At 26.6% G+C, this 16109-nt stretch overlaps 1 protein-coding gene across 1 annotated transcript in view; it reads right to left on the bottom strand.

The window, feature by feature from the left end:
* Positions 1 to 11872, bottom strand: part of LOC100206605 (vesicular glutamate transporter 3) — a 38845-nt gene extending 26973 nt beyond the window's left edge. Inside the window, exons 1-3 of the mRNA XM_065788263.1 lie at positions 11759 to 11872; positions 3855 to 4120; positions 3385 to 3421 (exon numbers count right to left, since the gene is read on the bottom strand). Coding sequence (XP_065644335.1) covers positions 3385 to 3421; positions 3855 to 4073 — 256 coding nt within the window. The 5' untranslated portion in view covers positions 4074 to 4120; positions 11759 to 11872. The remainder of the gene's footprint in view (positions 1 to 3384; positions 3422 to 3854; positions 4121 to 11758) is intronic.
* Positions 11873 to 16109: the final 4237 nt, after the last annotated feature.

Here is a 16109-nt window from a genome sequence, read left to right as displayed (position 1 = left end):
ATGACAATACAAAAATAACACAGCAATAATGTAACATGTGTAAAAAAATAGTTTTGCCTTCTTTAATTATTTTAAAATAAAATTTTTCAGCTCTCTTTTTCTTTTATTAAAGAAAACAGTTAACATTTTTTCTGTACCAAAAATATCTACTTTATAGGATAAAAGAACAATATCTCGTGATCAATATCAAAAAATAAGAAAAATTAAGACTATTTTGCGCAAGAAAAAAAAATCAGTTTTAAGATTCCACACTTGCTGATCATCGTAAAAAAAATCAGTTTTAAGATTCCCCTCTCTTGCTGATCATCGTAAAATAAATTATGTTCTCATTGTATGATGATAAGTGTATGATGATAACACAACTTTTTACGCACTGGATCAATAGAATAAACTCTTTTATATTTAGAAATACTTTGACAAGATAAAATCTGAACGCCAAGGCTTGTGCTGAAAAAGATTATAGTTGAGTAATTTAAAGCAAACATTTCAAACCTATCCTCCATGATACATGCTGGTTCACAATACTAAAAAGAAGACTAAGTTCCATTGGTGGGATCAGTTCTAAAATCAGTGAGTTGGGTGGTCCACATACAATTGACTTATGGACAACATTTTCAAACATCTTAGTTTTTTGGTGTCACTGTCTAACAACTTATAAAGAGATTTCAGTCTGCATGGAGTCAACTTTACATCAAGTAAAGGGATGCATTGTAACATAAGAATAGAGCCACATAAAAAATTGGCTTATTTCATGTCACATGAAACAACAGACTCAGGTTGAATCAAAAACCAGACCTGCTTGACAATGTAATTTTCTAGCAGATTCTCTAAGTGTTTTTTAAAAGCTTTTGTAATCTTTTCCTGAGTGGTGTACAAACATATTGGTTGTTTGGATTATTGTAATGCTAAGGCAGACTTTTAGGAAACTGCTCCTTCAACCTATTTCCAGTTTTATCATATAATCAGAACTTTTTTGCTAGAAAGAACTTCTTCTTTTTTCTGCTACAAAGAACTTCTTCATAGATGTTGCAAAAATCTTCAAGATTTTTGCAATAGACTACAAGATAATCAGATATAGTACCAAATTAAAATAGCTACACAAGATCAACAATACATTTTTTTTTATTCTGTATTTATAGGCATTTAGAGTTGCACTTCATAAAAATGGTAGGTTAGGTAAAAGAATATGACCTAAACTGCTTAACTGTTATTTTTATTTTGGTTTACCTGATTTAATCTGCTTAATAATCATATTCATTGCAATATTAAAAATAATGGAATGAAGATGATAAAAACCAAAAATATATTGACAGCTGCAGAAGAGAATTTAACCAGAAAGTTTTATCTCCTAGTCTACTTGCTTCCAATTTTGTTTATTTGGCCAGGTTTGGCATTGGTTTGGAATTAGCTATTATGCAAATACTAGCTGGGTAATATAGCAAATTTTGGCCAGGTTTCTGTGTGTCACAGTTTGTTTGAAAATTAAGTTTTATGTAACAAAATATTTATCAGCGAATGGAAAATTCTATTAAAAAAATATCTGCATTTTACTAGTTTCATTACTTTTGATGAAAAAAGAATTTAAAAAATTGGCATAAATTATTTTTCTAAATTGTGATGGTTTCCGGTCTACTAACTTTACTAACTGAAATGCCTAATTTTTTTTTTTTTTTAAATGCGTAATGAAAAATTGCTGTAAAAGCATAAAGCTTTAGATTTGTCTTCAGCATGAGAATATCATTGCAAGTGAGTTTTTTTTAATTGAAATTCAATAAAGTGTGAAAGAAAGGAAAGACAGTGACTATCCTGTCTAGTTAATAGTTTCACAGATCAGCCAAAGACTTTCAAAATGTAATGATCAATATAAAAAACATAGTTCAAGAAAACTCGCTGTTTCTTGGAGCAGTTTATGTGGATATTAAGCATAGCAACATGCTTACAGAGAGTGAAGACAAGGTTTGTAACCTATTATATTATAACCTTATCTATATGATTTTATAAAATGCATATTCAAATAACATATAAATACTTTCTTAGATAGTAGTGAATTCTTCTGAAGAACAAACTCAGATCCAAACAACAGGGCAAACTAACCTTTGCTGTTAATTCACAATAAAAAGAGACAAAGATATATATGACATTTTGTCTGTGATCTGAGAGCAGCATTACATGAGTATTGTGTTGGAAATCTAAAGGTTTCTTCTATCAAATAAAAAAAACAAGAAACTGCAATTGGCTAACTCTTGCTTCAAAAATTATGATTGTTTATGCATTTAAACTGCATCACAAAGTATTTAATCCAGGCATGATGTTCTATGTGGTTTTCTGTAAAGTTCAGGGCATTACAAAAATGCGCACAGATTTCTTCATAAAAGAATAGAGTTAGTCAAGAAACAGGTTGGCAGATTTCAAATGATTGTATTGAAAAGTCTTAAGGGTAACCCCTACTGTTGCTATCACAGACAGTTTTACACTTTAAAACTGATGTTTGGAACAATTTAGGTAAGATTTTTTTAGTACAGCTTTCAGTAACTTTTTCTCACTGTTATCTTTTTCTCAATCACTAAAAAGACCTATAAAAATCTAAAAAAACATGGTGGCCATGAAATTTTAACAACTAAATTCCAGGACATTTCCAGGACATTCCAGGGCTTTTCATTACATATTCCAGGAAATTTAAATCCTATTAAATTAATATTAACACTTTTAATTTTTTTTCCATATTTATTGAGTAATAAAAGTTAATATAAGTGTTTTTACAACTATGAAATTTCAACTTTGATTGTCAACGAAATTGATTAACTAGAGCTACTACTAGAGATGCTCTTAAGATTAAAGACCTTTTAATAAATTATAATAAAAAGATAATAAATTCTCTTTTGTTTTTATATAAATTAAAATTATTTTATAAACTTAAAAAAAAAAATTTTAATTAGTATAAAAAAAAACTTATATAATCACAATACTAATTAGGAACTTTTTAATTTTATTAAAAAAAAAAAATTCCAGGTAATTTTAGGACATTTTTATAAACACTCCAGGACATTCAAGAATATTTGTAAAAATCCATGACATACCAGGACTAAGGCCACCATGAAAAAGTTTAAAAAAAGGGTAAAAAGACATAATTTCATTCTGGTCAAAAACCAGAGCAAAACTGAAAACAAGAAATATAGAAAACTATGTTTATGCTTATATCCTTATATCTGTCTCAAATAAACCCCAATGTAAACCAGTAAGCTCAGGGGAAAAAATTTTGAGAAATGTTGAGGCAGTGGCTTAATATAGAGTAATGAAATTAAAAAATCAATATTCAAAATTATATTGTAATATATATGTAATATATACCCACCCTTATGCACCCTTACAACACAGCTCAAATACCTTGCAATCCTGAATCCCAATCAAATTCTGGTGGAACCTAGATTTTGAAAAGCATTAAAAATTAAATTGTATACATGTACATACACAAATACTTTCATATAAAAAAATAGATATCATTTGTTCAAAAAACAAACATGAGCAAGTCAAAAAAAGCTAGTGTTTAACTACCAAACTTAAGAAAAGTAAAAAGTCATACTTTGCTGCCATGACTCTTTACTTTATATCTTTGGTCATCTAAAATTCAAATTTCAAAACTGTGTACTTGGTCATACCTACATGCAAGCCTATCATGTATTTATATTAGCTACTTTGACTTGGTCATGTTCACTTTAAGTACAAGTTTATTATGAATATAGGTTTATAACAAACTTGTACTTTTTATCTATATTAATAAGTTCTGCTAACTTTTTGTTGAATTAAAAAAATTACTTACGCATATATATTAAATAAAATAAAACAGTTAAATTTACAGTGTAGTGGGTGCCATTTGGAAACTGCTTTTCCGAAGATGATACCATTGCCACCATTGCAACACTAAGATTAACTCGCAAAGTATACACATTTATAAAGCCAGTAAATGTAAGGAAAGCTAAAAGATACCGTTTAGGCATGCATTTGCAACAACATGCCTCCAATTTTGGCACACTCTTATGATCATCTTCATTTACAAACAACTCATTAGCTTCCATTGTTTATGCTTTGATCTGCAGCTTTCACTTGATTGATTAAACATTGTCTAAAAGGTTTAAGGTTTGTTCAAAACTTTTGAAATAAATAATAATAATAATAAAAAATAATAAAAAATGTTTGTAAAACTTTTATATTCTTAAAAATAAATTTAAGATTTTTTTAAAATTGAATTTTTAAATTTAAAATCTTATATTAATCTTATAAAATTGTGCTATAGTGCAGTGACAGAAAAGTAGATATGTGAGAAAGAGATACAGAGTTGAAACCACATATTTTCCTGATAATACCATTCATAACTTGTTTCTCCATGCATAGCCTATGCATGCCAAAATTTGTATTTTTTGTATCATCAAGTTGAGAGGTTGCAACAATAATAAATTAAAAGAACCAGTGAAATTTTATTTAACAATTACCTGTATACCAATAGTAAGTAACCGTGGTTGATATTTGACTGGGGCCAGGGCCAGGTTTGATAAAATATAACCAGGGCCGGGTTTGTGACAGGAGTTGCATAAAATTTATACATCCTAAAGAATATATTTTTTAATTCGAAATTCATGTTATATTTGTATATATATCATATGTATATATACAAAACATGATTATCATCATCATCGCGATGAAGATGATGATGATGGTCATCATCATAATTATCATCATGATCGTTGTCATCATCATCATCAACTTATCATCATCAACGTTGTCATCATCATGTCATTATCATCATCATCAACGTTGTCATCATCGTCATCAATTTTAGCCTTCCTCTTTTTTAACTAAAGGTCATTCATACAATATGTAAGGCACTCTCTTCAAGTTTTCTTACTTCTACCACTACCATTTTCTACTAAAGCTGCTACCTCTCTACATGGTGATACCTAAATTATTTTATTCTTTTCTAACAAACGTTGTTCGATACAATGATTTTTAAAATCTGTCTAAGACTATCCCTTTTTTTTTTATCTTGCTAGAGTCACATCCATCTAATCATCTACTCTTTCAGCGAATACTATACCATATAAATACTAAAGTTTATATAACAATGAAAGGATATTGTATGCCAGCGTCTAAATAAATAACAAACATATATGTTTATATCCATAAAATGTATGCATAAACTGCATCTTGGAAGCTTTTATTCCTTCTGGAATAAAAGTTGGAAGCTTTTATTACTTCTCTTCAATTTTAAGTCAATCAATTCTCCACATTTTTCACCATCTTGCTTTATTAAACATTAATCATTTTTTTCATCTTTTTTACAAGAACATCTCTCTTAAGAACAAATGTCCTTTTATTATTATAAAAAGCTAATGTAAAAAGTCCTGTCTGATGATAAGATCTGTTATTCTCAGTTTACTAAATCTTGTGTCTTCTCAGTTTACTAAATCTTGTATCTCAGATGTTAGGTTCTAGAGACTTTTGGTTAGTCTTCAACAGTGTCATTAACTATGACACTGTTGTGTCATAGTTAATGACACATAAAGTCTAACATTTAATATCTAATTCATGGGTCTGATCTTTTTACTTCTCCCCAGAATAAAGCAGAGTTATTTGCAAAGAAATCTTACTCTAATTTGGCTTTTGAATATAATGGTCATACTTTTCCAGACAGATAAACAGATTGACCCATTGTTAAACATTCAAATCACTCTGGCTTCCAATGCTAAAGTCAATTCTCAATTAAACACTTCTACAGTTTGTGCTCCAGAATAGATTTCCATAATAGTCTAAAAAAAGTGTTCTCCAGAACAAAACTCTAGAAAACACTTTGACCTCTCCAACTAACCTAAGATTAGGCTTCACTCTGTTATTAGTTTCTTTATATAAAAGTCTTGAGGTTATTTCTTTCTAACTGCATTAGTAAAGTTATTCTTTGAGGCCTACCCTCTTCTTTATGTCAAGTAACTTTAAGAATACCACAAGGTTCTATCTTTGCTCCTGTAATGTTTCTTATCTCCAATGACGATCTTCATGAAATCTAAAGCGACGCTATTTGCTGACAACTCAACTTTATACTCTTTTCTTGACAAAAAGTCTTCACTTTTTGATTGCTTAGAACAAGCAATCAAACAAGATTTTTAATCTGATCTCTCTTGTAACAGCGCTAAGGCTTGCAGTGGTTTGCAATTTTAAGTCTAGATTTAAAATTGGTTATTTTTGTTAGACAACAAAACTCATTTATTTACTGCAAAAAATTATTGCAATATTGTTGGCATTCCTATATTCATAAATAACAACCCTCTTACTCTCAGACAGAGTCTAAAAGGTTAATAGTGGTTGCTTGCAATTTTGTTGGAGATAAATTAGAGTTTAAAAATATATAAATGTATGCCAGTATTTAATAAATAGTACATGTAAGCATAAAATTATAATATATTAAGTATTATAAATTTTTTTCTAGCCCTGGCTATCAACCCCAACTAAATGCTATAAATTTGCAGGGGCCGGAGACAGGTTTGAAAAAAGTCTCATTTTTAGCCGGGACCGGGGCCCCAGTCACTTACTATATACCAACAAGGAATTAAAAAACTACATGTGTACACGTTCTTATTTATAGTGATTAAATTTATTCATAAATAAAATCATGTTTTGATTTAAAAACATATGTTAGACTGGATTTTAAACAAAAACAAAAGCAATTCTATTTCAAATAAAGCAAACTTGCTTTGATTAAAATAAACTTTAAAATTCTCACTGAGGAGAATCATATGAGTAATAAATCCTTTATAATCTTTTTTTTTTTTTTTTGAGTTAATAAACATTAACTACTTTTTCTTAAAAATGCCTAAAAAATTAAAGGTCATTTAAATTAAACATGAGTTTGAAATATATATCGAGTAAAATCTTGGACAATTTAAAATGGTGCATACCAACATTTTCTTTACAATTTAAGTTTGGCGAAACCATATTTGTAAATTTAAATATTTTTGTTAAACCAAACATCAAAATGCACTTTTTTTTGTGCATTACATATTGATTGTAATAGTCAATACGCAACTCGACAAATGCATTTTTTCTAAGCAGATTACTCAATACATGACTTAAAATATGCATTTTTATTGAGTATTCAATATGCAACTCATACTTTTTATCTACTCATGTTTATATTTTTATATTTAATTATTTTTTATATTTTACTTTACTTTTTAGATTATTTTGTAGAAAAATATGTCGTTTTTTTTAGCGTAAAATAGAACTTTGTTTTTACAGTAAAATAATTTTTTATTTAAAAGAATTTCAATCCGCAAAACAAAGAGAAGAAAAAGTAAGAAAAAATCAATTATAGCTTTCAAAAATGTAATTTCACAACAAAAACAGTAATAAAAGAAATTATTTACATAAGAAAATATTCCTATTTCAACCATTTCATTGAGCATGGTTGTTACTTGTTAAAAAAGCATGATTTATTAATGTTTTATTGCAGAGGATGTTGGTATATTATAAGACACTTATTATAAAGAACGATTCTTTTATTTTACCAAACTAAAATGCATTGTAATGAGTTTCGTTGGTGAAAGTTTGGTTTCTTAAAATATTTACAAAGTTATCAGCTATTTTAGTTAAAGCTAAAGGTATTTGTCAGCTAAAGGTATTTGTCAGCTAAGTGCTTGATGCTGAGTTCTTTTTTGTTATACTCTACCTGACCCAATTCTATAATAAAACTAGTCAAAGGCTTCATTGTCACACTTTTTCAATGGAGGTGGCACACTTTTTCAGTGGAACTATTTTTAACACTTGCTGTCAAATGATTTTTTTTTATTTATTTGCTAATTTAATTCAATAACCAAATTTACTAATGAGCTTATAACCAAATTGACTGTGTCTTTAGCTTTCTGTCCTTGATACCAGAGAAAAAAGTTTGGAAGCATTTAAAACCACAGCAGCAGCATAAACAATCGAGTTAAGCTTGTGATAAAATTGTTTTTTTGCATTTGTTATCAATAATTTGCAAATTTTTTTTTTTTGTCTTTTTTGAAAATCTATATGCTGCACAGTGGGTCAAAGTGTGGCAAAACCATACAAAAAATTTTGAAATTTAAAAAATGGCAAGAATCGCTCAACATATTATTAAGCCAGAAATTATATTTTATTAAAAAATATTTCTGCAATAAAAATCATATTTTTTATTTAAATATTGCCTTAAAAACTTTTCATAAAAAAAAAACAAAAAGTGCGAAAATTTGCTTTTTTTTACATTTTTTTCAAACTTTGATTTCTTATTTTAAAGAACTATAAGTTTATTTTTTTACCGTATAAACAACTTATATATTATATTGTTAATATTTAAATAAAATAAAAAAACTATTTTGTTTGTACTTTATATAAATATTTTTAACAAAGAAAACATCGTTCATTTTGAGTGAAAAAATAAAAAAACTTTCAAATATCAATTAAAACCAATGGATCAACCTGTATCAACCGCTTAAAGTTATATATCATTAAACACCACTATGGTATTAATCTCTTGGTTCAAAAACTGCCTGTCTATAGCTGCCTAAAGGAATACACTTTTAAATTTAAATAACACTTTTTTGATTTCTAGTTACTGCATAGTATCTGCTCAATAAACATTTAGATCACATTGAAACTATTATTTGTCATTTTTTATGCTATCATTTTAAAGTTATAAAAACTAAATAAAATATGAATTTGTGATCTTGTAACTTTTACAAGTTTGAGACATTACCAATATTTATTTTAAAATTTTCGAAAACAATAAAATTATATGTATTCATTAAAAATGTGACAACAACCAATAAAAATAAAGGAAAGGCAGTACTTAGTTACGACTTGCAAAAAAACCATAAAAAGCTTTAACTAGCTTAACATAATATATAACTTTAACTTTAACAGGATTACTTACGTTAGAACAGCCCTTAGCATTAATCTTAGATGCTAATTTATCCAAAGAAACTTATCAGTATTTAAGAAATAATTATCTTCAATTTAACTCTCTATACCCATCATATCATATAGTAAAAGAGGCTAAAAATAAATGCTACACTGAAAACATTCAGGTCAGTGACTACTCTGCAGAGGTACCATTACAAGATTTTCTTTTTCATACTGCATCAAGATTATGTTCAGCTTATGTGTTAAATTTGCCTGTGCTTAAAGATTGTACTAGACTAATTCTAATATACAAACAAGTATATAAACAACAGTTAGATGATACAAATAAACTTAATATAAAAAAAGGTTGTTTGGAGAAATCCGAAACCATCATCAAGTAGTTACTGCAGGCCTTTCAGATTTAAATATAGAAAAGAATCAAAATAAGTAGTTTTTGCAGTATATGAGTCAATTATGGCTTCTATTTTAAAAAAAAACAATATCTAATGTATCTGGAGGACGGTACAATGAAGGAAGTTGTAGTACAACATATCATTAATATAACAATGATAGATGGAAAAATTCAAACTATTATTTCCATAGCTACCAACTCTTACCAATGCTTCTCAGTGTGTGGTGCATCTCCAACTGAAATGAACAATCTATCTTTGATAGTTCAATAAAAAACTTTAGAAGGCAATTTCAAATTTGGTGTTTCAACTTTGCATGCTTAGATAATGTTTTTAGAATGTATGCTCCATATCTCTTACAAGATGCCAATTATGAAGTGGCAGACTAGGACTGAAGAAGAAAATAGTATTGTTAAACTGAGAAAGGTTCAAGTTCAAGCTGAACCTTTCTCATTTCAATGGGTCAAAAGGTTCAAGTTCAAGTTTGAAAAAGGAGACCAACCAAAAGTAGGTGAGGCAGGTAACCAAACAATGGTAACACAGCTAGGCGATTTTTTCAGCAATACGATGTCTCAGCTAATATAATAAACATAGATGCAAATTTTATAAAAAGGCTTCATACTATTTAGGCCACAATGTCATGTGATTATGACATTAGCTCATCAAAATTTAAAACATTCTGTTGGGAAACTGCCTCGCTATATGTAGACCTGTACCCTTGGTAACCTATGACCCAAACACTTTATAAGATTTTGATTCATGGCTACAAAGTCATTGAATTATTTACTCTTCCATTAGGTATGTTTTCTGAAGATGCTCAAGAGGCTACCAATAAGGTATTATTAATATATATTAATAATAGGTAATAATAATTTTAGGTCTTTTGTGAAAATTTTACAAGAAAATACAATCGAAAAAAAAACAATTTACACTTTTTCACCATCTTTTATGTGCCTCTTATCATTTAATTTGCACATTTCTACCATCTAGCGTCATTGAATTATTGCATGAGCCAACAACAGAATACTCTATTTAAAATATAAATTTAAATAATATTCTTGTTGCTAACTTGTTGGGTGATTTAACAGAATTTTTTATTAATGGAAAAGATTAAAGTTTTTAAATAATTTGCGTAATTATGTAATAAAATTGAAAGTTTTTCCAAAACAAATGTAACTTTATCCACATATTGTGTTTTTCAATGTAATAAACTGTTTTCAATAAAAGAAGTTAATAAAGTTTTTGTTTTAGGGGTTTTATCTAGAAAATGTCACTTTTGACACACTGTGCTGGGAGCAACATTGATAAATAGAATTCAACCTCTTCTTGAATAACTGAAGATTTTACAGTTTCAAAACAATTTTTTTGATACGCTTTGTAAACAACATTGAAAAGCTTGATAAACAACAAGTTAAATTTTTGTTTCTTAAAAATTTTTTTTAATTATTATTGTATTTGGACAATTGTATGTCTGATGAGTCTGTTTAGCAAATGAACAAAGCAATAACAAAAAAGACTTTATTTGTCTGCACGACCTTACATTATTGCATACATATATATATATATATATATAATATAAAATTGAGCATATATATATATGATCAATTTTATATTATTTTGAATTGGATTTATCTCTTCAGTAAGCTATTTGTTTCTTTCAGTATTAATTTTTTTTAGGTGGATCTTTCATTTCCCGGTTATTTTCATTGTTGTTTTTGTTCTCAAACAAGTCTTGGGTGACATATTTAGCTAGATCTATAATATTGCCATCTAATCATGAATTGTTTTTATTATCAAGACATATATTATAAGTCTTTTTCCAAGCTTTACCTTCTTTATCAATATTAAAATTAAACTGCTTTAAAAAGTACCACTTTTAACTAGTAGCTCATCAATCTTATATAGCAATAAATGCAGGTAAACTGTAATGTTCTTTCTTTCCTGGCTTAGAATTTATTTCTGCTTGGGTAATAAAAAAATTTTCAAACTGAATTCAAACTGATTTTTTTCAGTGTGACTAAATTTGAAACTTTTTTGCGAAAACTAAAATATTTTTTAGTATGGTAGTTTTAGAATAGTATTTTAAAGTATAATATTAATCATCTAAATTAGTATTTAAAAACTGTAAAAAATAAATAAAAATTTTTACATTTTTTTTTTCAGGCCCATTTTCACTGATTAAACAAAAAAATAGTAGTTAAGCAAATTCCAATAACGTTATATGGAATTGAATAACAAACAATGCTAATAAAGTTGTTATAAAACATTATATAAGTAACTCATCGGATTTTTTTAAATTATAAATTTGACCAATCAATTTATCCTAATAAATTTGGTAAAAACATTTTTACTAGCCCAATATATTAATGGATTATTTTAAACAATATTGAAACAGATAAAATGCTTTAAAGGAATAATGTTTTAAAAAAAGGTATACATACACTTATCCATTAATATTGAACTTGTTAGAAATAAACTTCATTTCGGAAGGAAAAAAAATTAACTTTGTTACTAACGGGTCCGAAGTGAGCTGGAAACAATTTGCCAGCTGGAACTTCACCATGGCAAAAATATGATAAGGAAACCGACAACAATAAAGTTGTTGGTGCCGTCTCAAAGAGATTTTAAAGATAGGGGTTGAAAAAAAGGGGGTTTTAAAGCAGTTTTGCTGACTATGCCCAAAAAATTATTTTTTTGTTGACTAAGAACTTAAAAAAAAAAAAGTTCCTTGATGGCCGACATTTGCCGGCTGCCAAACTAAAGGTCCTAATTTGCTAACTAATTTTTGGTTTTTGATCATTTTACTTTTATACTAGGGATAGTTTTGGTCTAATTAAATCTTTTTTGTAGCAAGATATAGAGATTGAGAGAAAAAATGTTTTAAGTGAGAATTTTCACAAAATATTTTAATAATTTACTCTAAAGTTTAACGAATTTTCACAAAATACTTCAAAAAATTCTTGTTTTGCAGAGAAAATCAAAACAAGTAGATAACTTTTGCTACTAACTTATATCGCCAACTTTTGTATTAAATCTCAATGTGTGAAACACGTGTAATCAACTCTAACATAATACACGTATATAAAAATAGCAAATTTAAAATTACATTTTTAAATAAAATTTTCTGATGAAATTAATTTTGACAAGTCGAAATGTCGGTATCGGTTTCGGTAAAGTATTTGCCGAAATGTCGGTTTTGGTACCAAAAGTATTTTCTGAAGGTTATAGTATGTAAAATAATTTTTATATACTATAACTTTTATATACTATAACTTTATATACTTTAATTATAGTATGTAAAATAATTTTTATATACTATAACTTTTATATACTATAACTTTATATACTTTAATTATAGTATGTAAAATAATTTTTATATACTATAACTTTTATATACTATAACTTTATATACTTTAATTATAGTATGTAAAATAATTTTTATATACTATAACTTTTATATACTATAACTTTATATACTTTAATTATAGTATGTAAAATAATTTTTATATACTATAACTTTTATATACTATAACTTTATATACTTTAATTATAGTATGTAAAATAATTTTTATATACTATAACTTTTATATACTATAACTTTATATACTTTAATTATAGTATGTAAAATAATTTTTATATACTATAACTTTTATATACTATAACTACTATAACTATAATTTTTATATAGTATAAACTACTAATACTAATGCCTTGTCAACTGATGATTGTGGGGCAATAAGAGAACAACTGCTTAAAGGAACTAGAGTTGAAAGAAGTCCTTTTTAAAAAAAGTTTGAATATATTTTTTTCGGGGCTCATTACAGCGTTTGACGTTGCAACATTATGAACTTAACGCATCAATGAAATTGTTCTTACGTAAACAGTAATTCATCCTTGACTCATATTTCTGAAACAAAGGTTTTACATTTCATTTTACATTTTTTTACTGTTTATCATTAAATAATAAGTCAAGTTTTTTTTTTATTATTATTCATTACCCCCTGTAAATACGTTTACAAGGTAAAAATACAAACTAACAAATAAAGCTTAAAATCAACCAAGAATATAAGAAGATAAAAAATACAAAAAGATCATTTAGGAATGTTTTTTTCAAGAGTATTTTAAAAAATTGTTTGCAGTTGCTTTGTATTCCAACTTTGAACTGCTTGTACCAAAATTTGAAAAAGTATCTTTATGAATTACATTTTCTGAATCTCTAATTTTAACTTTCTTCTTAACCAGCATTAAGCTTATCATATTCAATCTACGAATGTCGCATAATTCCCTTATATCGTCCAAATAGATGTGTTTTAACTGAATAATAACTAAGCTGGGAATTAATGATTTCAAAGTTTACTTTATAGTTTAAAATGAGGAAAAATATATACTTTTTTTCCTCATTTTAAACTATAAAGTATTATATAAACAGTGTAACTATAAAGTATTATATAAACAGTATAGTATAAACAGTAAGTGTATACAGTTTTTACTATACTTGGAGGTATTAGTTGCGAAAGTATTAGTAATAATATTAATGATGATAGCAATAATAATAATAGTAATAGTAACAATATTAATAATCATGAACTAGTATTATTTAGAGCAAATATAATTAAGATTAGGAAAAAAGGTGTCACTCACACAGAAACCTAATCATTGTAGATAATAGTAACAAGTGACACTGTAGATTACAGTAACAAGTTTATTATCACGTCATTTTCATTGATTGCCGATCTGATAAAAAGTTTATTTACACACACATAAAAAACTATAAATATATAAATATATAATCTATTTTAAAATCTATTAAAAGTATTGTTTAATACTCAATATTAAATATATGTTTAAAAAAATAAATTAACAAGTGTGCATACTATTTTATACAAATATTTTTTTGTACAAAGTTATACATAGTTTTAATAATGTGTAACTTTATACAAATAATTTTATAAAGACTATTTTACATACTATAACCTTCAGAAAATACTTTTGGTACCAAAACCGACATTTCGGCAAATGTTTTACCGAAACCGATACCGACATTTCAGCTAGTCAAAATTAATTTCATTAGAAAATTTTATTTAAAAATGCAATTTTACATTTGCTATTTTTATATACATGTATTATGTTAGAGTTGATTACACGTGTTTCACACATTGAGATTTAATACAAAAGTTGGCGATATAAGTTAGTAGCGAAAGTTAACTACTGGTTTTGATTTTCTCTGCAAAACAAGAATTTTTCGGTGTATTTTGTGAAAATTCTTTAAACTTTAGTGCAATTTCTTAACATATTTTATGAAAATTCTCAAATATAATTACTTTTCTAAATTAGATAAAAATTTTAAGTTTTGTAAATTTCGGTTTTCGGTATGTTTCTCAACCGAAATTTTGCTTTATGTCGAATTTATAAATAATACCAAAACCGAGATTTCGGTATCGGTTCAAATTGAAATTTCGGTCGAAACCGATACAGAAACAGATTTCCGTCGATCACTATTTGCAAACCTCTCAACCCCAAATGAGAGGACAATTTTATTGATATAAAAAAACAAAACCCCAAATGAAAGGACAATTTTGCTGATATAAAAAAAGAAAACAGAAGGTAGCATGTTACTGTGTAGTGTTCTGGTAGGCCCGAACAATTACTTTGCAATGACATCGCAAATGACAGAGGTGGTTTTTAACGGTAAAAAGGAAAAAAATAGGAAAATAAAGATAAGGAAAATCAAAAATTATTTAGAAAAAAGACGAATAAAAAAACAGCAACAAAATATGTAAAAACAAGATCAAATAATATAAATAGAAAAATGACTGTGGAGAAATAAGAACAGGTAAAAAACAAAAACTTCCATAAACTAAATACAAAGTTAAGAGTTTAAAAATGGTCGAAAAGTAATAAAAAAAGAACAACGTACATTACTACCAGCGAAAAAAGAAAGAAAAAGAACAAAAAGAACTTACTCTTTCCTTAAGTTTTGATTCTTTAAATATTTCTTTAAATGACAATGAATTGTTATCTATTTTACTTTTATATTTTCTTTAATAAATAGTTTGTTACCTATAGATATTTAAATATTACGGTTTTTGTAAATACGTGAGAATGGGGCTCGGTGATAAGGCTAAATAAGTCTTCTTCTTGCCCCGCCAATATTTATTTTTATTTATATGCTTCGAAACTGTATATATTATTAAACGGCAAAACAAAGTAAACAATAAAAAAAAATAACAATTTTAAAAATTATTTTCGAACATTGTTTATAATGTAATGCATTTTTGTGTTAAGTTTAAATTGTCCTGTATTTTTGTACATTATTTATTTTATAATGTAATTTTTTCTCTGTTTTGCATTGTTTGTTTTTTTTGTTTTTATTGTTGTTGTTGTTGTTGTTGTTGTTGTTGTTGCTTTTTGTTTTTGTGTGTATCTATGCATGTGGGTAAGTATGTGTATAAATTTTTATATTTGTGTATGCATATAGCAATATTAAACTTTCTCATTTTTTTAATGCATATTTGTTTTTCTTTATTTTATCATTAATTTTTTATCATATTTTTGTTATGTTTTTTGTTATAGTACTTTTCTTTTAATTTTAAATATTTATCGTAATCACAGTTATTATTATTTTTAACTTTACTACTACTATTCCTATTTTATTATTTTCAATTTAAATAATTTTTCAGGTCCTTGTTAATTGTTACGTTTTATCAGTCAACTGTTTGTAACTAACTTATATGTATATTTGGCTATTGTGTTTATAAAAACAAGTGAATATATATATATATATATATATAT

Source organism: Hydra vulgaris, chromosome 01 (assembly GCF_038396675.1).
Source record: "Hydra vulgaris chromosome 01, alternate assembly HydraT2T_AEP".
Taxonomy (NCBI): Eukaryota; Metazoa; Cnidaria; class Hydrozoa; order Anthoathecata; family Hydridae; genus Hydra; species Hydra vulgaris.
The sequence above is the reverse complement of the archived record's forward strand: the minus strand, read 5'-3'. Positions and strand labels throughout refer to the sequence as shown.